This window comes from Buceros rhinoceros, unplaced genomic scaffold, assembly GCF_000710305.1.
Source record: "Buceros rhinoceros silvestris isolate BGI_N320 unplaced genomic scaffold, ASM71030v1 scaffold7170, whole genome shotgun sequence".
Taxonomy (NCBI): Eukaryota; Metazoa; Chordata; class Aves; order Bucerotiformes; family Bucerotidae; genus Buceros; species Buceros rhinoceros.
In genome coordinates this window covers 6,918-30,459 of record NW_010387911.1, presented here as the reverse complement: position 1 = coordinate 30,459, position 23,542 = coordinate 6,918, and the positions used below count along the sequence as shown (strand labels likewise).

Genomic DNA, 23,542 nt, shown 5'->3' with positions numbered 1-23,542 from the left:
GAAAGAGTGCTAATATGGGGAGTTCTATATTCTACAGCAATGTACTCACATCCACAACAAACAAATAACAGTGTCTTGAATGTGACTCCACTAAAAAAACAAACAACAAAATAGGAATACAAAGAGTTAACTACATAGTAAAGAGATGTGTGCAAAGAAATTCATAGTGCATTATCCTCTCCCCAAAACAAAGCCCTCTTTAAACAATGGCACATTTTGTTAGTTACTCTGGTTTACTGTTCAAATGCAGCCATTCGGTTTTAGTTTCATGAGCAGAGCGACGTTTTCTACAAGGTATGAGGAAATAGACTCACACTATAAGCTAGTAACGTGAAAAGCAAATCTAAAAAAAAAAAAGGAAAAGGAATAAGAAAACAATCCTTAAAATTGGGATGTTTAAATAATAATAAAATAATAAATGTTTACATGGTTAGAAAACCTGCAAAAAATTTAAGGAAGTATCCAAACATTTGTCAATATTGTCAGCACAGGCACTTGCATTTTGATATAGTGTTTGAAATGCAATGTTTGAGAGTTACCTCATATCCTTATACAAACCATAGACATCAGTAAAGATACATCAGGGTAGGTGGGATACTATAACAACATTTAGCATATTGTTATACTATTCCACCCACCTTAATGAGGATCCTTTAGGTGTGGCGATGCCGTAGCCTTTGGAATCCAAATTCCCACCAACTTTCATGGTATCACAGGGTTTCCTTTGTTCGATGTACTCATTCATGGTTGATTCCAGCAAGTAGGCATATTTTCCTTTGGACTTCCGTACTCGAGCTACCCCTTCTGCTGTAGTCCTCACAAACACAGATGGTTCTGCACTTTTCATATAGGTCCACATTTTATCAAACACTGCAATTTTAGATCTCTGTGGAGACAATATGAAGCCTAATTAACTAATCTTTACGTAGACAGCAAAAGCACACCTGGGAAAATATGATTTTGTCATTCCTAGGCAAGTTTATTACTCATTGTTGAGAGACAGCAGCACCTACATTTTCTTTTTCTATTAATATTATGCTGTCATATATACGGGGGTTTCTGTTGGTTATATTTATTAAAGATTTGAAGCAAATTGCTACTTTCACTTTATATGAGGTGTGCCAGATTAAAAGATAAGATCTATATTCAAACTTCAGCAAAATATTCATCAGAAATTCACACAGAAACAAGATGATCTTTTTCGCAGCTCTCTGCAGCTGTGCATTATGCAAACAAGAGGTGAACTGAAATGTCAGTGGCACTAGAAAACTTCAGATTGCTCCACAGAGGAAACTAACATTGCCGTGAAACCTGAAGGGAACATTAATAGTGAGGCACCTATTTCAAGGTTGTTCTTATTTGTAATACTCCTTGTCTCACCAACTCAACTCAGCAGGTTAGTGTTTTCTTTCAGAAACATTGTTACCTGAAGTACTCGGTTTTTGCTTTAACCAATTGGTAGTTATAACTATAATTGGCAGTTTTAACTACCAACTGATTTTTATTTTTTAACCTGGAAAAAATAGAGGAAAACAAAGTTTGCCACCTAGATGTCACCAAAAAGGAAGCAGTCTTATAGAAATAGCAGGCAGAATAGGACATATGACAAGTCAGGGTCAGAAAGAATCACTAGTCGGAAAGAGTATAAGAAGCTGGATTTCTCATAATTGTCACATACTGTACAACGGTAATGAAGAATTAAGAAAGCATAGGCTTATATCATCTCTCCCTATCTAAGCTGAGTAGAAAACCTAAATGTGCTAACATTTCACATTCTACATTGTCCGATTAAAATATCTGTAGAACTACCAGTGTATCTGACAATGAGCCCTAAACGAATGTCTTAAAAAGACAACCTAAATCATTACACGAAGTAGATGATAAACTACTGCCAAATTAAATACTACATTGCATGTAACTCAGCTATTATTACACTCTTATTTTGCTGTACAAAACCAAGACCACTTGGGTTTTTAGTTATCTTAGTTCTCTGAGAGATTTTACTATGATACATGAAAGTATACCAAATCTGTACTATATTATTATTATTATTATTATGGTATTAGGATATTATTATATAATATAGAATAGTATTATTATGTAATTAGAAGCACTTCTCTACTAGACACATCTTGTAACACACACTTCAGAACTGCAATTCTGCTATAAATATAACATCTGTAATCACACCATTTTAAAAATAAATGAATCAAGTATAAAAGCATCAGCACTGCCCTCACTATCTCCCAAAACTTTACTGTTCTTGTACAGCATTATCATTTTCTTAGACTTATACTTATTTTCCTGTCCAGATATGCAGTCTAGGAGGATGCTGAGGCACAGATTTCTCCATGGTCTCTGTACATCTACTAGTGTTAAGAGTTCTGGCAGTACTATGAACCACTGAAAGCTTTCTAATATCTAAATATGTCAACTATTACCAAAATCTACATATACACTGGAATAGCTGGCTTTTTTAAAGTGCCCTTGCAGTTCAGTTGCATATTCCGATCTGCTTATCTACACATACCCAGTATACCCATTAAGAGCGAAAGAAGTTGGATATACTCAGCATGACCAGAATGACTGAGAAAAATAACTATGCACTGTAGGCACAGTGGGTTTCTCAGATTCTTGGAACAAGAAGCGTATACGCTGCTTTGTTCCATCCAAGATGATCCTAAAATAAATGATCCTAAAAACTACGGGAATCCTAAAAAAAAAAATCACATTGCATCATCTTTGAAAAGCCAGTTCACAAAGTAAACTATCACTGTGTACTATAAGCTCTCAGTAAAAATCCAATATGCACTTTTCTCTGTCTATAATTTACCTGATACATAGATACAGGTAAGTGCCTCTAACAGCAAACGGCATTCCACACCTGAAAGAGACTCCCACCTGCAGATCCAAGGTCAGTCAGGCTATTTAATGTCTGAGAGACTACATCAGCTTCACCAGAGCATATAAAGAAAGTCTAAAACCTAAGCGCATAGCTTTCCATCATCTGTTTGCTGAGTCCTGCTGCTGTTGCTCACCTCCTCGGAAGCAGAGCTAACAGTGCTTGGCTCTGCAAGGGTGCTCAATCTCATTCCTAAGCCCACTCAGACCTGGACTCAAAAGTCCCCAGTCTCATACGAAGGAGTTCAATCTGCCCTGAATTCTGATTCTCAAAACATACTTTAATTAAACGCAGATGCTCCATCCCATTCCTACCATACGTGAACATTCATTTGGCAGTGTACATCCAACTTACTGCAAGGCATTTACCACTACAAACTAAGCAAGGGATGTCAAGCTTCCAACAGTGTTATAAAAATGATTACAGTGATGGTTCCTCAATTACCATAGGTTTGCTTTATAAAGGGGGAAACTTAAAGTTGGTTTAGAGCTGTCTTACATGGTTCAATTCAACCCAAAGCAGACAACATATATCTGGGTGCCTATCACTGAAACTTTCAATAGAAGGCATTTGAATCCCACGCTGTAGAAGAGATGTTATGCTGGCACTTAAAACATTATTTTCTTCTTCTACAGGCATTCAGATTCTTTTTATCAGTTAGGTAACTGCCATGAATAGGTTCATAAACTGATTTAAACTGCCTTTTCTTACTCCATTGTTTGCTGGTTTATTAAAATATCCTTTTACAGGGTTTGATATCTATGAAGTAACAGAGGTCTAGCAAACTCTGTTCTGCTTTTGTCATTCAACCTCAAAAAAAAAAAAGGCAGCTTCCCATCTCCCCCTTTAACTTCACAGAAATCTTATCACAACAGGTAAGTGGGAAGGCTGAGGGAAGTTCCATGACAGACTGAGGGGTTGATGCTGGACGGCTGAACGGAAAAAGGCAAAAGGAACAGTTTTCCCAAATGGTCAAGTGTAAAGAAGAAACCTCCCACTAGATGGCTCACAGGGTCCTCGCTGTATAAATGAAGGTAGGAATACCTGACCCAGCAACCATGGAAACAAAAATCTGTAATGAAAGACATCACCAGAAAACAGCACTCAAAATTGACCATGACTGCAAGTCCTCTGCAGCCGTGAACACTGGAAAACATCACACCAGAATCTGTACAGCTCAGAGTCTTATCCCTAGCTAGCCCTTGACCTTGTCTAGACCAATAAAAAAACCAGGAAAAGCAACAAGCCACTCTGTAGGAGATTCTTGTGACTTCTGAGGATTTATTTATATTGCTAAACAATATATTTAGTAATACATTCAGTTTTCAGAACTGTGTCATTTTATTTCCTTCATTATTTTTTCAGAATTTGTCTTTTATTTGAAAGGTAGAGCGAAAGGATGTAGAAAAAGGCAGTGTTCAGAGACTTTCATCTCACATTCTGTGCACACACACACACACACTCCCTCATAATGTCAACGTTATCTCATAGTTAAAAAAGCGCATACACTTATCCTAATTCCAATCCTTTGTGGAAAAAAAAAAGCACACTACATTCCTATTTAGATTTGGCCAGTGCTATAGTTGACCCTTTATTTTATTTCTATGTAAATCTTCTTCAACTCTTTAAACTGCACTTGGAAAAGCACACAGTCATCAGCAACAGCGGAATAAACTACGAGGAAACAGAATTCTTGTGAATACAGGATGCCCTGTGTGCAAGTTTGGCTTTCACATCTCTTTCTTTTATCCCCTTTCTTTAATGGCACTGGGAACTAAAAGGACAGCAGTGCTCCATAAAACCCACCACACCTTGCTATCATATGATCCAAACAATGGAACCTTCGTAGATTGCTAATTATTTGAAGACAAGAATATGGAAATAATCTGCACTGCTCTCTATTACTATGGCTGATTGCTGTTGCAAGGTGACACTCCAGTGTATGTATGAAATTTAAAAAGCTAATTTTACCTTCAGTATTACAATCAACACCAACATGACAGTACAAGACAAAAACACAACAACTGATACAAAAATGCCTCAGGAGCTAATACTTTTTTTTTTTTTTAATATCATGTCACCACTGGGCATTTTGAGTATGAAAATTATGATTATTAAAAAGTACACATCCCATTTAAATGTAAAATACTACCTTCATTAGGAAACTCATTAGGAAATTAAATTATGCAAAGCTTTATCAAATTAATTAACTGTATTTTGTAGGTCATCAGATAACTTTTCCATTTTGTCATTCAAAGACCTATTATTCTTAAAATTGGAGTGCTGTAATTAATATGTCATTAACAGAAATAGCTCCTCAGACTACTAACACTCTACTAGATGATGATCTTGTACTACAGAAGCAGAACTTTAATTCTCAAATATGGTTTGTGTAACTGTTTTCATGACCTTGAATACAGAATAAAAGGACAGGTAATGTCACCAGAAGCTAGAAAGTATAACAACAAATGAATCTTGCCAATTTACACAGTAAATCAAATACCGATACATCCAACAAAAAAACAAAATAAACAAAAAAAAAACCCCCAAAAAACCAATAAACAAACCAAAAAACACCCAAACCACAGAAAAGGACAAAACTAGTTTTTCAGCCTCTTTAAAACACTCAACCTTGTTTATACCCGGTGATTACTTCAAGTGAATGAAAGTTCAAACAGATGGAAGATCTAAATTCTGTAATATATTGTTAATTTTATTCAGTATTTGTAAAAATTAGCTACATGTTCTTAAGGTGCAGTTTTACGGCTTTCCTATTTCCATTACTTAACTGAGCTACTTAAAATATCTTAATATATTTGGTCTCATTAATGAAAATTGTAAAACATTCTACCTCAAGAGCTTATTCCTCAAAAGTGTACTTAAAATAATTTTCTCCAAGAATGTGCAAGACAAGGACCTTATGCTGTTATCACACTCTTCACGTGATTTTAAGCATTAAGTCTTCAAGAAGGATTGTCTTACAAAGGAATGTTAGTGTTAAAGACCATTTAACTGCTGTTAAAATACTTGCTGAAATGATCCCTCCTCTGAGACTTATTAATTTCAACAGAATCGAAATTCCCCCCATCATTAAACATATTCACAAAATCAAAGAAGACAATTTTAATCTCATTTAATGAAAAACTCAAGATAAATGTCACACAAACTAATTTCCAAAACGATGACCTGAATCCATCTGTTATTTTTGAAGTGCTGGTCACAAGGAAAATCTGCTGTCTACTCCTAGAACTAACTGAACTGTCATAAAACTCCTGGTGACAGCTGTACTACAGTCATGTAGCCATATCTACTACTACAGCTTTGCTACCTCACTGTAATACAAAAGTAGCTTTGTAAGTAGGATCTTAATTTGATCAAGGGAACCCTGATAAATAAAGTAAACAGTATATTGTATAAACCGAACTGAAAAACCGAAGAGCAGCAGATTTTCGAACCTCATGAGTGAAAAAAGAACAGGAGAAAGAAAAGCGTATCTCCGGTATCGTGGGAGAAAATGCAGAGAACAAAGACAGCCTACACATAGGACCACGATCTGAATGTATACTTCAGTTTTGCTTTTCATGAGATTAAATTAAAGGAAGAATAAGTAATAGGAATGATGGTACAGAAATGGAAATGATCAGAACAAGATGGACGCAAAACAAAAAGAACTTACTGCACCCTTTCTGGAGGAGGGAGAACAACTAAACCCCACAACACAAAAGTCCTTTCTCAAGCAATCACAGTTCTGTAGTCAACTGCAGGTGCTGTTACTGGAGTCTAGAACCATAAACATACTGCCTGGGACTTAACAAGACTGAAAAAGCATTCAAAGCAACTACTGCTCCTTTGGTCTGAAGTATTGCACAGCATGGACAGCTTCAGATAACTTCAGACTGAAAACATTTCACGACAGAAATGACTAGGACTTGCAGGAAAGGAATCAGGATATCGAAACACATCAAGCCACACAACAGGAAGTTATTTATTTGTAATATATGAAAAGACAAAAATTCTGAGCACTATGATAGAAATTAAATGAAACTTTCTGGTTCAAAAGCATGGTCTAGCAGTTTGGACCAATAAGAAAATCTGCAATAAAATTTAAGACATTCAGCTGATAAAAACAGAAGAAATGAAACACAAATTTGTCACTATAATCAAAATGATTACCAGAAAACAGTGTGATACAATTGGGATAAAGTTATTTCCAGAAAAATATTAATGTCTTTCTACAAAGCGCTGCTGAGATCTCAGATGGCATACAGTTGAAGACCCCTGTCCATCCACATACAGGAATTCAAACTACACCACAAACACACACACAGAACTGCGAGATGATCTCAGACCAAAATGCCTTGCTTGGAAATCAAGAATAAATATAGTTTTGTCGATAAAGATGAAAGTACAGAAAAAAACCCCCATACTTACTCTGTATTAATGCATCAGGAAAATAAACACTGAGAAGAAAAAAAATCTGCATAATTATTAATGTACTGTAACAACTGAGGATAAACTAGTTATAAACAGATTTAGGCTGGAAAATAGAATGTTTCTAACCATAACAAGTGTGGTATTATGGAATGATTTGCCCCCAGGAGTAGTGCAAACAGAACTTCTACTAATTTATATTCATTTTAGAGTGTATCTATTTATTATTATTATTATTAAATTACAAAACTCTGGAGAATCTTCAAACTATACTGCTGCAAATTCATTTTTGCCCAGCACAAAATTACCTACCACACAGCATAACATCTAAGAAAACTTGATGAAAACTTGAAGGAGAAGATCAGGGAATAGTATGTTTCCTTTATCAGAAACAATTTGTCCTTACAAACAAGGAAGGAAAATTCTATTAGAAAGGAATACATTTTTTTTTTAATAAATATTATGCAAACAGTAATTTGAAATTAAGCTTTCTAAGCTTAATTATATGTAACAAGGTTTCTTAAGCACCACAATAGTTTGGTCACGAGGCTCAACTGAGCTGTCTGCAAAAGACATTAGGATTTGGGATAATATGGAGAGAGAAAAAAATGAAACCTGGAAAATAACAAAAAGAGATGCTTTGAGGAAAAAAAGGAAGTATTGATTACCACATTCTTTAAAATTACTTTCACAATGGCCTAAAGCCATTCTTCTGTGTGTTGCCCTGAGGCAATAACTTCAAAAAACCAAGAAAACAACTGGAAATTAATCACTTGAACACTCTAGACCACAAAAAGTATAACCATATTTTCACTGATATGTTATTGGATGCAAAGGTAGTCTTTCCATTACCTCAGCGTTAGATCAGTACTTCAGCTCGATACTTATTTTTTCTGTCAAACTCAAAAAGCTGAACACATACTCCCTAATCATATCTCCTTCACAGACTCAAGAAATGCCAGTCCTATTGGCCCTGCCTCTTCAGGGACCAAGCAGTGTCTGTGGTAAAAGTTACAGAAAAATTACAGAACATTTAATAATTGAGTCTTTTGTGCCCTTCACCTCTCGAAGGCTTCTGTGGAGCTAGTCAAAATATAACTTTGGAAACATACGTTCTATAATTCTTCTACATCACAAATTTCAAAATTGAGGCTGAGGTATGACTCGTTATTTTTTTACCTCAATTCCATTTATTAATAATAAAAAAAAAATCAATGTTTCTTCTTCTCTCACTGGTTTTAGAGATTTCCTGTGGGGTTTTTTTAGAAGCTTTGAATATCCTGATGAGCATAAAGACAGACTGAGGTTCATAGACTGCTGTATGCTTTCTCTCTTTTTCATGAACTCTTCTACATGCAATCATAAATCATGTACAATATGATCATAAAGTTAAAATACCTCTGCAAGTTACAAAAATGCTTCAAAGTTCTCAAATCTAGAGGTACTGGACCATGTCGAAGGTCCTTAGAAAAGACAAGATTTCTAATCTGCAGGCCAGATTTTCTCTGCCCCACAACAGCTACCATTTTTGCAGGAGAAATTACTCAAGTAGTGTCGTCAGCTATTCTCAAATTTGTTGCTGGCTTTTCCACTATGGGAGAGGACTTCTTTATAAGCCAGCAGGGGTTGCCATCCTTCTGGAATTTTTCCCATGCCAAAATTTGCATTCTGTAACTTTGCCTCTTAAGCAAGAATAAGCAATTCTCGCATAGTATTTGCATTGAAAGCTGAAGAATACTTTGTTATAGAGCAGTTCTTCTTGCTTTTTCTTTGGCAGAGGATCCACTCTTAAAGGCCACTAAAACAGTATGAAACAGATCGGTCTGTCCATGTCATGCTGGTAGTTCAAAACCAGGAACATAAAAAGATTTAAAATAAAAACTAATGCAGACAGAGAGAATGTAAGTGTAAATTAGTGTAATTATTGCTCTCCACGGCATTTTTTTCTTTTTGAGGTGCCTTCTTACTTTACACATGGGACTAGTTATAATTCATCTTTTAAAGTAGAAAAAAGGGGTAGCACGATTGATTTCATTTGTCTACCAGGTTTGTTAAAAGCTTTGATTAATAGAGCTAGGCATACAGCAAAAACATGACTGAATCTTGAAAGCAATTAGCTTTTCTTCCCTTTATATCACTTTGATATTCATTTTCAGTATGTCTTCAAGGAGGTGGAAAGCAAGGAAATGTTCCAGTGAATGTCAAGCTTGCATACTTACACAGTTGTACTTTGTTTCTTTCTTCCAGTGTTGTAGTCCATGAAAGTAAGCAAGGCAACTTCAGGGCTTAACATGTACAGACAATGCTTTAAAATTAATTTCAGCAGTGCTAGGTGAACAGTAGTCTGTATTCGTGAGTTAGTGACTTTTTTCCCCTTCAAAGTTCAACTACGTGTCTTGGCTAATACATTCATCAACTGCATTTACAGCTGCTGAGAAATCACTGAAAGTAAAAATGTGTGACTGTGGATAGTGTCAATAGCACGTACCAGAGTGATGAAATTCCACTGCCCCATCATACACCACTCCATCAGGTGTTACCTGTGATCTGACAATTATAGGCATGATGCATCTGTACAAGGTCAACTGAAATGACTTCTTCAAAGCTGTCCTTGCAGTTCTGTTCACATTCTCACCACTACAATCCACTACTGATTTGAGAAAAACAATTACCTTCTGGAAAACCACAGCCCCACACATATTCTTCAATGTTTTGCCCATTACTCCAGGTTGTAAACCCAAGATAAAATGTAACTGCAATGCATTATGTATCTTTGTTTAGGCTTTCAGGAGCACTAAAAACTCTGAATGCACTATCCCTAAGACAGAGGCACTAGTAAGTATCTGAAGTGGTAAGTATCCCAACTCAGTGGAACAGAACTCTGAAGTCTTGGATCGTACTTGCAATTCTTCTAGTAGCAACTTGGAGATCTCCTGAGAAAAAATTCTACACATTCTGGCAGTTACAAATACATAATCAAGAAATCTCACTGATCTGCCATTAAAGTAAAACTGTATATCTATAGTATTATTACTAAGAAGTAGTAGCTTCTTGCTGCTATGTACTGCTCAGCAAAGCTCTGTCACTACCTTTTTCTTTTTAAAATATTGTTAAATCCATTATTTCTGCACTGACATTTTCTATGCAGGATATATCAGGCTTCTACTCCTCATCTTAAAGCAACTCTAGGAACACTAGAGTACAAAGCCTTTTCATCTCTTTTTCTCAGCTATGTTGAGTCAGTGTCAACTGATGCTCTGCCTGCTGTTGGCAAGAGTATTTCCTACTAGTTTGTACTTCCTTTAAAGCTAGGGAGTTTAGACCCATAAAACAGTGTAAAGTGCCAAGGCTGTTATCTCCAAGTGAAGTGATACGGACCATCTTCTACACCCACTCCCATACTGTCTGCAGGGTATGTGGTGAGCCACTATCTTCCCTCCACCTGGGTATTCTTAACCTGTATCTTGATTACTCTATTCATCATGGTATCCACTGGAGCCAGACGCAGCCATTGCAGACATGAATTAGTGTGTACCTACTGCAGGTGGCTGAAAGACTAGGAACCCAAAACAAAACAGAAAACAAGCTAATGTGACATGTCTGACATATCCAGGCTAATGTAGCATCCTAGTGAGTTCATACCACTTATGCATTCATAGACACTGGACAAAGACTTAATCCCACCTCTTTCAATTAACATTGCATGCCTATATTCAACTATTAAGAACATGATTTTTCAGCTAACTTTCACTACCTAGCTTATTGCTGAAAATTCCTTTTTTGAAAAATGCTGAGAATCATCTTTTCACTTGTGTAAAATGTATTATCAGAAAGTGTGTTTCAGTAGTGAAAAAAGTTCAGTTTACTGTTCTCATCCTCTGTATAAAATGATCCCTAATTTTGTGCTGTTCTGAGAATTAGGGCTAATGAAGACTTAGGTCCAGTATACACTCCGTCAATAGAAAAGAAACTTGCTAATAATGCCACTTCCTGAAGAGAAAACAGACTAACTGTGAAATAAAAAACCCTAAATGTTTCTTTTAGTTGATAATAGTGACTGAGAAAAAGCCAGTCCATTTTAGCTTGCTAATAGAAAAATACTCAAGTTGCTTCCAGCTGTTCAAAGAACTTGAGTCCTAATTTTAGGTCATATAAAAGTCATACATCCACTCCAATCCAGTCACCATACAGAAATACTCTGGGTGAAATTTTAGTCTTCTTAGTGCTAGAGACTGCTTTCACATTGCCTTCAGCAGAGAGAGTTTCCTTCTTGAAACTTAAGTTTCAGGTGTCCTAGAAAGAAAATCTGACAGCTGTTATTTCTTGAAAAGTAACTGGGCAACTAGGAAAGAGTAGATAGAGCCATCAGGCCAAGAAGTTGCCTTATATATAATGAACCAACTTGTTTGTGACAGAAATTGCTGAGAAGAAATTTCCAGAGATCATTATCTGCCTTGTCTGTGCAGAGACAAAGCTAACTTAACAAAGGGTGAAGAATATACCGTCACAAAGCCTCCATCTGATTTTTACAGAAGTTATTAACGCTAGGGTAATCACCAGAAACACTAGTTGTGTAAAAGTACAATTGGAAAGATGTATATATGTGTAGGAGCACAAAAGCTACATACAGATGCATGCACATTCAAATATTTTTTGTTTAAAAAAAAAAAGTTTAAAAATCTCTACAGAGAAACTTTCGAAAGGACTGACCCGCTGTTAGTTCACATTCAATCTTCAATATAGCCATGATCTAAGAAGTTTATGCTCCAAAACCAGAAACATGAGTTTGCATGCTTCTAAACACTCTTAGCACAAAGCCGATCTCATTTTTACTAGCTTGCACACCTAACATTAATTCTGGTTTGACCAACAGGATTGCAATCAGCAGCAGATCTTATCACTGGACTTATCATCAAAATCAGAAAATAATGGTCTTCAACAGCTGAAATAAGCATAGTTCCTCTTTAGCACATTACCAGTTAATTACGCATTACAGGATCCAGTGAAAACCATAATCTAGCAGCTACTGCTCTAACTATACAGTACGTAAAAAACGTTTGTGAGAACTTGTTTCATTTCACTTTCATGGTAGGCTATGTTTGAACTGTAAACACAATATTTGTAACTGTTTTAAAACACATTTTGTTTAAACCTAACGCTACTATCATAATCCATTAAAAAACATGAAAACAGCAGGTTTTTCGTATTTGCAGCTCCACTTCCAGCTTACAGGGAGAGACAGATAGAGCCCATAGACAAGGCAAAACAGTCATGGTAGTTTTTTCAGTAACCTTAGTGTCTCTCTCATTTGCTGAATGGATTTCACCATGGTAGCTGGTGTCTCAAGGGCAGCCTGAGACTCACAAATTGGAAGTCTTATGCATTTTAAAAACTGAAATACACAGAGGTAGAAGGTGAGGACTGACAGGCTTCCAAGGTATTACTGTAATGCAAAGACAAATAGTCACTTTTCAAAAGCAGCAATGGATTTACTACAGCAGCCAACAGAGTTGTATCCCATTCCCCATCTGCAAGCTTGAAAAATCATATGAAATATTAAAAAAAGACTGCGCACCTTCCCATGTCCCTATTCGCTGTGTGACTACCTAAAATATAGCACAGCTATTAAATAGCCATATATATACACACACACATCTTACAGCTCAGATGAACTACATCAACTCCCTTCTCTGCACTTTTTTTTTTTTTACATTACAGTGGAATATTTTCTTAGATAATTCCTTGCAGTCCCTTTTGCTTTGAATGTTTGCAACATGACCCTTATATATATAGATAGATAATAAAATGTAACAATAATGAATAAACGAAAACACTTATACTTGCAAGTTAGGCTGCACATATAATATCTTTATAGCAACCTTTCAACAAAGCCTAGGGAAAACACATTTACATGAGTAAAGACCTATTTAAGACAAAACACAATCTAAAAAGTAGAAATTCTTACCCTAAAAAACTCTTTAGTGGAGCCAGAATCTAATGTCCCATAAGCAATTTCTGTTTGCTTGGAAAGATCCTCTGCACTTTCAATGGGAGACACCATCCTCTCAACCGTCAGGAAGGCAGCTAAGTTAGCCGTGTAGGATGAGATTATGATGAGGGTAAAGAACCACCACACACCTCCAACAATGCGCCCAGACAGGGATCTAATAACAAGTATGAAATGGATTTGTAAAGTGAAATGAAAGTCTTAAAAAGGAACACGTTATCAGTTTTATGCAAATGATGCATTATACTACAGGGAAGCTTTTCAGGCTTCTCTCGTAGCGCAACACCGCATAGTAATCAGATGGGAAATCAAGGCATACTCCACTACATCTCCTGGACTTTGCAGAAATTGGGACTCCAGAGTTTACTTTAGGGAGAATTTAGTGATCCAGTTCTTCAAAGTTCTGAACACCCTGAAAGGAAACTGATTCCATCATAATGTACTATAATTAGCATATAAGATTGTTGTTCCTTCTGAAGTGAATTTGTCTGACCCTATGAAGAAGATCAAACAAAATCAGTGAAACAGTGCTTTCAGAGAAATCAGTTCGCACTTTAAGGTTAAGTGCCTTTAGCTTGCTTATTTTCCTAAGACATTCAGACAAAGACTGATTTCCACAAAACAATGGCTTATGCTGCTGTGGACAATCTATACTGAGAAACAAATAGCATTATTTGCAATAAAAACTGGCTCAGGGAATATCCATAAACTTAAAAGTGCACACAACTTTTGAAAGATACAAGCATTTAACCAACTGATGACTGGACATGAAACAATCAGTGATTATACAGAAAAATGGTGAAGAAAGTATATTTTTAAATAATAATAATCTGATGTTTTTAACTGCAGCAGGTGGGCTCTTATGGATCTTTGTTTTGCATCTCCTGCTCAAGAAGAGAGAAGAAAAGACAGCTAAAAAAATATATAAAACAGTACAGAGCACACAACTAGAGAAATTCAATGATTTTCAATACTAATAAAATACTGATATTGCCATTATTGTCAAACTTGACATTTTTCTAATGATCCTTTAAACTTTGAGATTACTTACTACTTTGTTTCCAAACAAGACATTATAGGAAGGAATACATAATCTTTGGAGGTGTGCTTAATTATTTGGCAGAAATGTGCATGTAGTTGAAAGTCTAGTACTAAGGCGTTGCAGTAGTTTAGGTATGTCTTGATGTGTCTCCTCTATCTATTAAGTAAAGAAATTATAAATCACTCACCCAGCCTACTGTCTTTTGAATGAGAATTCAAATTAATTCTGATAGAATATTTATATAGATATAGAGATGTAAATATATATATACATTTAAACATGATGGTTATTTAAAGCTGATTTATTAAACTGGGAACAAAAATAAATATAACAAATTCTGGAAAAATTATTTTTACTAACTGCTATTGTATAAAATCTCCGATAATTCTAATAATTAAACGATTTATTATTTTAAGGTCATAACAGACTCACTAATTCAGTCTAAAACATGAAAATTAAGTCAGATAAGGCCCAGAATATATTATTAAAAAGGACCATAGAAAATAAATTATTTTGTGTTCCTTCTAAATTGAGATGTATTCTGTAAATATGCTTTCTGTCACTTTTGAAAAAATTTTACATACTTGTTTTGACATGGAGGTAATCTGAGTATAAAATCTTTCTACATTTAAAAGATTGAATAAAGGTATATGAATATATCAATAAATGTACATTTTCAAGGTAAAATCTCTGACAATGTGTATTTATTATCTGTTGATTTTACGTCACTTCGTATTGCATCGATGATGCTATAAACTACTATAATCTCTGAAAGCCCATGATCTGTCAGCAAACAAAGCTGCCACCAACTTTGAAAAAAAAAAAAAACCTCAATGCCAATTCAGACATCACGCTCCAACATGACATTTTATAAGTAAAGTTCTTTTGGGTGTCAATTGTTTTCAAAATTTTCCCATAAGGTATGTCCCAGTTAAATAAATATATTTTTTATGTACCTTTCAAAAAGTTTCTAGAAGTTGATAATTATACACTAGTATGAATTCATACTTTACAAGCACCTCATTCAAAAGATAAATACTAAAATAACAACTTCTGTGCGCAATTATCCAAATTTGTGCAACACAATTTATACTTACAAAGGTATCCTATGACAGTCCTGAGAGTACACTCACAGCTCAAAAAAGGTGAGGAAAACTTTGCTGTAAGTTATAATTATCAAATAATACATTATCCTATCCCTATTCTATTCTACTTTACTGTGCTGTTTCTGTGCTACCCACGATGGCAACACAGGGATTTCAAGTGCAGACCAGTTTCCAGGTGGTCTAGTCTTACTCAGCACCACCTTCTATTTCAGAGTCAGAAGCTCTAATTACTTGTCTACTCTAAAACCCTTACCGTGGTTGCCTTTTGTATTCAAGAAATGGCAGTAGCAATAGTGCAAAATTTAACTTCACATAGATATTTTGCTGAAATGACTGAAGATACTCCTCTTCATATCTACTCTGATTAATTTGCAGGGAGGTCAAATTCCATAGTGAGAGATTTGGTGCAAGAACAAAAATCATTTAGGTGTTTTCAGCCTTTTCTATCATCATAATAAACAAATAATATACAAACTAACCGCTCTCCTCAAAAATATGTTTGTAATGAAGTAAAGTGCTTCACTGAACACTTCACTGAAACTAAATCTGGAATCTCCAAAATAAGTTTCATACCCCTTTTATGATGACCATTTACTACCACAATTCTTACATCAGCTTTTAAAAAGTTCTCACACCATGCACAACAACTGTCATGCTTTAATAGCCAGTAAAATAATAATAATAATTATGATAATAATAATGATAATAATAATATCATTATTCTACTATGGCCTTGATTCAATAAAAATAATTTTGTAGCTAATAGGGGACTCTGTAGACAACTAAAACTGTGAAGTATGCAGTTGATGCAAAATCCCCACAGGGCTGAAATGAACACAGCTTCTCAAGACCTGAAACAATTTGCTCTCTCTTCACTGTCTCATATATTTTATACAATCCTTTTTGTGTTATACGCCAAATCCACCACATTTCATTATAAAGGCTGGCATATCTCACTGTGATCTGCCAGTCTTTACACAGAATTGTTAAAGTTCTCACAAAATAAATGCCCTACTATTTTCACGGTAGCATAAGTTGAAAACCTGCTGTTGTCTTCAGGAAGGCATGACTCAGATGTAAGAAATACTCCCTTGGTGTGATTTATTTTGCACAGTAAACACCAGACTCACTAGAAACTGACCTCTTCCCTTACTTTAAGTTGTTCAGAAGAAAGTTAAATTGCTTAGTATAATTAGGTAGGTCTTCTGATCTGATTTCCTTAAACTCAGTTGCCCTATTTCACGTGTTACTATAGTTCCTTCAAGCAGCAAGTTATTTACCTACCTACTTACCACTTTGCTGATTCAAGGCTAGAACCACTTATGCACAAGGGAAATAGAATATTTAATGAGCTGCAAAGGAATTAAGTGCTTTACAGTTGTCCCTAATAAAGTAGGTGGAAATCCATGAGGAATTAAGCATTTATAACCTGGACCTTCAAATTCATTTAAGCAATTTCCTTTGCGACTCTTCTAAAACTAGGCCATAAAAAAACAGCAGTGTTTTGCAACTGTTCACATGAAATTAGAGCCATCATATGACTTTTATTTCAGTTCAAGGCTCTCCTGTAGAAAAACAGTGGATTAATGGTATATACAATATGATATATATGGTCAGTTTTGGAGGGAAAGAACTGCCTGTGTAGTTCATGACTAGTATGTTACCCTTTTTTCCCATTACAGTTGTTGTGAACTATAAGCACTGTCAACTGTAAAATGGGAATATGCAGCAAAAACACGGTACCCCTCCAAGAAGGCATGGAATGACTTGAACCTTATGCATTTCAGTCTCTGCATGGTGTATATAATTTCACTTGGCAAATGTATGACTGATGCTAAGACAATATGGATCAAACACATCATGACCCAATGTCATAATCAACTGCTTTTATCTCAATGACTTGTAGGGAGGGAAAAAACATAGCAATTAATTTCATTCCAAGAGTGAAAATATATGCACCATGAACCTCCTCTGGCTGAGATGGCTGAGACCAAAAATGCACAAAGTTGAAATGAGTGAGTAACCAACCTTGGCGAAATATCGCATCCTTGCTGCATAAAGGCACCCAGGGAAAACCAGAGACTATTAAATATCCCAAATTCATTAGTTGATTCATTAGTTTGCGTTTCTCTTCCATCTTCAAATTCCTCAGTGTGCCACTCATATGGGCTAAATCTGCTGACCAGGAATAAAACTACACTGACCCCAATGTAGGCAAAAACAATGCACATCCAGATTTCATATGCTAATGGATCAAGAAATGAAAAGACTCCTGGCTTGGACTTCTGAGGCTTCTTGATCATTATTGATATCCCCAGGCTCATAAAGGGCTTTGAGAAGTCAATCACTTCTTCTCTCACCAACGTTATAGTTAATGGAGCGATTGCAATATCAGCCTTCTGCAAAGGAAGAAAAAAAGCAAATAATAGCTAATACAATGATCAGAGCAAAGAACGAATTAGCTTCTACGCATTTCACAAATGGAAAATAGGACAGCAGAGACACCAGCAACATTTGTTTCATCAAGAACATCCTATGGAGAATTTCAGAAATTTTTAGTTGAAGGTCTTCATACTGAAATACATATAGCCATATGGTTGGCATATTTCAAACTTCCTTTTTTACACGTGCCCTTTTAAAAGTATATGACATTTAAAAGTATTAGTAAAGCACATTGCTTTTCCCCTTGTGAGGATGACAAACGTACTCACTTCCCCCAACTTCATTTGCATTTAAAATCTAATTCCATGTTTTACTTTCAAATTTTTCACGCCAATACAATTTACTAATTCTCTAGCATAGGAATTAGATAACTTTCCCCTACTCTGCAGAGAAAAATAAACCAAATCCCATTCCTTCCATCAGTCATCTTTAATGGCTTTAATAGAAAGGTTTTCTTACCCCATAAACAAGTTCTCCAACCATCCCATTCCAGATTTTCGTGTCTGCATCCCTTGCCCCATACTTGCCATCCCCAACAATTGTGAGCTTATATTTGAATCCACAGTGTTTTGCAATTTCTGTAGCTAAGTCCACACAATAGCCCTCATATCGATCATTTCCTTCAAGCATTTCATGATTTTTCTTCATCATGACGTATGGGGACTCCTGCACAGAAAGAACTTGCCTCAGCTACTTGGTAGAGACAGATGTATTAGTTGTGCACTTCACAGATTAATATGTTTCCTTTTACATGTAAAAGAAAGAGAAGATGATAACATCTGAATCATACAAGTGATGTATATGCCAGCTGTTAATTATTAATGTGACACATCCCTAACGCATTTAAAAGCTGAATTCTCCAGTCATACACAGACAACAATACTTACAGGTACAGTGATTCCCAGCAGTATGTTAAGAATGACCATGAATGTTAACAGGAGTTATGCATTCAGAGAAGAAAGAGTAAATTCCAAAATCAGTTTCTTTTTCTTAAACCGTTTGGATGGAAGAAGGTAAAGGTATTTAGTTGCTTTTGTTGTTGTCTTAATACAAGAAAATTCTTTCCTATTTCGCAACCAAATCCCTCCCTGGGAAAACACTTCAGGTTCTCCAGGCTATGTATTTATTAGATTACTACACAAACAATAGGCAAAGTATCTATAACTATGCATTAAAGTTCTATCATCAGCAAAACAGGTGATGAGTCCTGAGTTGTATTAAAGTAATGCATCTCCTCTTTGCTCAGTTGTTACAGAACAATTCTCTCATCCTGTGAAATTCCTATGCTAGCCTGTGACTTCTCCAGACTGATAAAGAAGCTGTGTAACTTACAGAAAAATGCTGTTCTATGACAGTACATACCGTTATTTGAGACGACTAGAATACAACTTTTAATGTTTCATTTTACACTTCACCAAACCATAGCAGCTATAGTTCTGAAGCACAAGAACCACTCTCTTTGCTGTTTAGCAAAATCCATTCTCTGAAACTAACACTGTGATTCTGCCTCTCAAACAGAGCTCCTCTCGTCTGAAAACATGTATTTCATTTCCATTTTCAGGTCTAAAAAATTTTAACTTTCTAGGGTATTTAATCCATGACTGTTTGTCTTCTACAAAACAAAACCACATACTCAATCACATACCTTTCCTTAATTTCCAGATTTTATTTTTGTATCATAATGGGTAACAGGTCACAATCTCAAATAATAAAAAGACAGTTTATTTAAACTAACATAATGATGAGAAACAAATCACTGTAGGACATACTGTCTTCTGACAAAATATGAGGTTAATTACCAAAATAGTGGTGACAATAATAGTCTTATTCTCTAGTCCTGAAGATTCATTTCCAAGAGGGCCATCAAGAGGATTCACAACCATTTTGTCCACTTCACTCCAATATCCAATCTAAAGAGAGTTTATAGGATGCACAGACACCAGTGAATATGAACTTTCACAGAAAAGGTAAAGCCTGCATTATTCTCGGTTATGGATTTACCAGCATAAATATTTCTATTTATGTAGTTAAAGACTGTAACAAATAGTAAAAAGATCTAATGATATATATTCACACTACTTTGTCTAATACAGGAATACCATTTTCACTCACATATTAACAGGTTTTAGTATCAACATCACACACTGTAGAACTGAAAGCATTATGGAATACTCCAGATTAGGAAGACATGAACAACTGGCTTTTCCTGAAATGTTTGAAATTAGAGCAGAAAGATAATCACATTCAAAGAAACATCACTGAAAAGCTGTATTCTGCATTTGTCATTCAGAAGTATATTCCCCCAAATACTGCTCACATTTAGCAGTTAAGATCAGAAAGCAAAAAGTTTAATGCACTAAATTGAAAGGAAAATATTCTTACATAGTACTTACCAGAAATAACAATTCCTATTTGTTAGAAAGAAATAATACATATTTTTACTTTGTTCTGCAAGACTTATTGTTGAATACTCCTGTGAATAAATATTATCACAACTCATGCTTTAATTAATCTATAGTGTTTTATTACCTACCTTAACCTGTTGCTTAGTATGGTAAAACCTTTTAAAGACGCTAAGACAATTCAAATTACCTTCCGAGGACCAGTACTTTTGAGTTCCATGACGTTTATTGTAAAATTGATTCTCTTTCCATTCTGATCGAACTTTATATTCCCTGTTAGACCTTCCACCTGAACCTATATAGACAAAGATCAAAGTGGTAGAAGAATGAAGTTTGTTTCTTTTTTGAAAATGTATTTTGTATTTCCATAAATGACAGTTGATACTTCAAAAACATTCAGTTTAGACTCTTTTCCACACACAATAAATTATCTTAGTACGAGACATGTTCTTGAGGAGTTCACTTTCACATTATTCCCAGCAAGATCCAGGCAGGTTAGGAGACTGAATGTTTCTTTTCAAGCATTTATAGAGAATTTAAAAACATGCACTCATCCCAGCATTCACTCCAGGGAGGCTACCTGTTTCAATGCCCTTTCTATTTCTACACCATGACCCCAGGGTACGGCTGGATTTGCAAGACAGTCTCCAGCATTGCCTCTTCTGGAAATCTCAATTCTCTGTTTACGCAAATTACGGAAAGCTTCTGTCATCACTTGAACAGCATCATAGGTCAGAGCAGATGTATACTGAAAAGAAGTGAAAATATTTAATTAAAAAACAGCTTCTGCTTTACAACACCTTACAATCCACTTGTTAATCCATTAAACATGGAAACATATTTTAAAAAAAAGACAATAAGACATACTTGAAATAGGAACAGTTTTTCTATAGTTCAGAGGTCACTAACCTCTGGGGGGCATCTATGCAAATTAATGAAGTGTTCTCCATCAGAATGGTTACGGGCAGTGCTAATAAGTCTAAACTGAAGATTTACATCTGTTTTCAGTGTGAATCACATTCCTTTCTCACTACAACTGTGTAACAGTACTGAGTGCAGATATGGCTGCAAGTCCACGGAGGTGAAAGGGGAAAACAGAAATAATCGCCACTATTTAACTTGAGTTAGCCTCTAAAATAAGAAATTGTTCCTCTGATTACACTCTTCAAGGTGATGTTTATATACAGATCTCTAGACTACATCTTCTCCCTCATAAATACATACAAAACCAAACAACATGTATTTGTATATACATGCGCTTAACTTTTACCTGTTAAAAACTCAGGGCTCGCTCTTTCTGATTATACAATACCTTGTCAACACCATGCAAACCAGGTTTTGGCTGAGATGAAGAACTAGTGCCCCTCAAAGAGCAATATAGATGAGGAAGAGCTCTTTGTTCCTAATCTGACACAACATAAGGAGTTTTAAAATTTTTGAGACATCAGAGAAGAATCCTGCAATCCCACGTATCAGAAGCTGGAGCTAAACAGACAAAAGCAGTTAACTTCAGTGATTGTAAAATTTTACGTCTTAACTAACTGAACAGAAACCACATGTGCGCCTGCTCTGAGGACTCTGTTGGATGGGCTTTATGAGTCTAGAACACTGCAATTACACCAAATATAAGGGACATTGTTAGAAACACGGCCCAGAACATAACTACTTACAGCCTTAGGAATGAATGCCATGATCCCTATGAAGGCTATTAGATGCTGAAAATATATAAACTGTAAAGTGGAGAGAAATGATATATTGGCTCTTCGCTTCAATGGCTCAGACTTTAATCAGAATTTTAATTAGCTAGCTCAAGTCAGGCAGACGGCTCTTGTAATTGTAACCAAGGCAGGCTCCTGAACTGAGGTCATTTTTGTATGCAACTGTGAGACCTTGGAGAGGAAGAAAAAGAAGGTGGAACCTCTTTTTTGCAGATATATAAGCTTACTGGGTGATTAATGTGAATCTTCTCAAGAAAGTTCTCGCAGTGACTTGTACAGAAATCTTTAAAGGGATGAGAACTGAAAAAAGAAGTAAAAGACTAGCTGGAGACAATAATGCTTTCTACTACTGGAGTAGCAGTGACTCAACTGGGGACATGGATTTGGCGATGAGGAGAAGGTCACAGAGAGAAGAGAAGAGTTCCTGACTTTTTTTGGGGGGGAGGAGGGGGGACTGAATAGCAATACTTTTTTAAGCATAGCTCTTTGCAGTACAGAAACATACTGTATCACACTAGAGCTCTGTACAAACTTTGGATCCATCACTGTTACTACCATTGAAACATACTTTGGGTAATAGAGATAACAAGTAGAGAAAACAAGACCTTGAAATTGGGAAGTTATAGTGCTAACACAATTATCCCAAAGATCAAATGCAACATAGAATATGTGTAAGAATATGTCAAGAATATTACCCCTATAGTAGATAGTTACTGGCCTGATATTCACAACTCAGTCATATATTCAGTTAGTATAGGGCTTTGCCTATCATGTATCTGTATGTGTATACACAGCATCACATATATAAAATCCAGAAGCTTTAATTTAGGTTAAGTCAGTTTTATTCTAAGTATCTCAAAATATTTTATAAGCATCTTTCACCTTCATATTGTTTAAGATGCCTTGAAAACAAGCAGCCCATGCATCGTGTTACTGCTTTATTCTGCATACACTTTCAGCTGCTAATAAGCTTCATGAGTCTCATTAAAACTACCTATACCTTAATCAATACATGTAAAGTTAAACTAAGCCAAAGTGAAGTATTACAATAAACAAGAAATGACAGACAGATAACTTACTCATGTAGAGAGGTGTCTGTGTGTGTGTCTGCATAATAAACTGACATACGTTAAAGGATGCATTAGCCCTGTCTTGACTCACTTTGTTTTATACAGGATATTCATCCATGCTGATCTGCACTATTAAAATAAATAGGAGTACTATTTGGTGCATTATTCTGTGGAAGGGGGAATTTCTCTTCCAGCCTACTACTTTTACAACAGTGTAAATCTCTTCAGTTCCTTTCAATTTTACATGACAAAATCAGCAGCTTCAATTGAAAACGGCAGAGGTACTATCCTATAGTTCCTACAGAATCAATTAAAGCTATTCAAAGCATGGCAAAGTGTACGCAATAAAGATCTTGCTTTTCCATTCTAGAACTAGGATACTCATAAGCTGATAGTAAAAGGGATATATGATAATGAAGTGC

The 23,542-nt window shown here is 35.6% G+C and overlaps 1 protein-coding gene across 1 annotated transcript in view; it reads right to left on the bottom strand.

Moving 5' to 3' along the window:
- GRIA2 (glutamate receptor, ionotropic, AMPA 2) overlaps positions 1 to 21,086 on the bottom strand; it is a gene marked incomplete at its 5' end in the record, with an annotated part of 26,820 nt that extends 5,734 nt beyond the window's left edge. Inside the window, 7 exons of the mRNA XM_010139210.1 lie at positions 639 to 886; positions 13,299 to 13,497; positions 17,517 to 17,887; positions 18,390 to 18,596; positions 19,730 to 19,840; positions 20,523 to 20,627; positions 20,913 to 21,086. Of these exons, the coding sequence (XP_010137512.1) occupies positions 639 to 886; positions 13,299 to 13,497; positions 17,517 to 17,887; positions 18,390 to 18,596; positions 19,730 to 19,840; positions 20,523 to 20,627; positions 20,913 to 21,086 (1,415 nt within the window). The remainder of the gene's footprint in view (positions 1 to 638; positions 887 to 13,298; positions 13,498 to 17,516; positions 17,888 to 18,389; positions 18,597 to 19,729; positions 19,841 to 20,522; positions 20,628 to 20,912) is intronic.
- Positions 21,087 to 23,542: the final 2,456 nt, after the last annotated feature.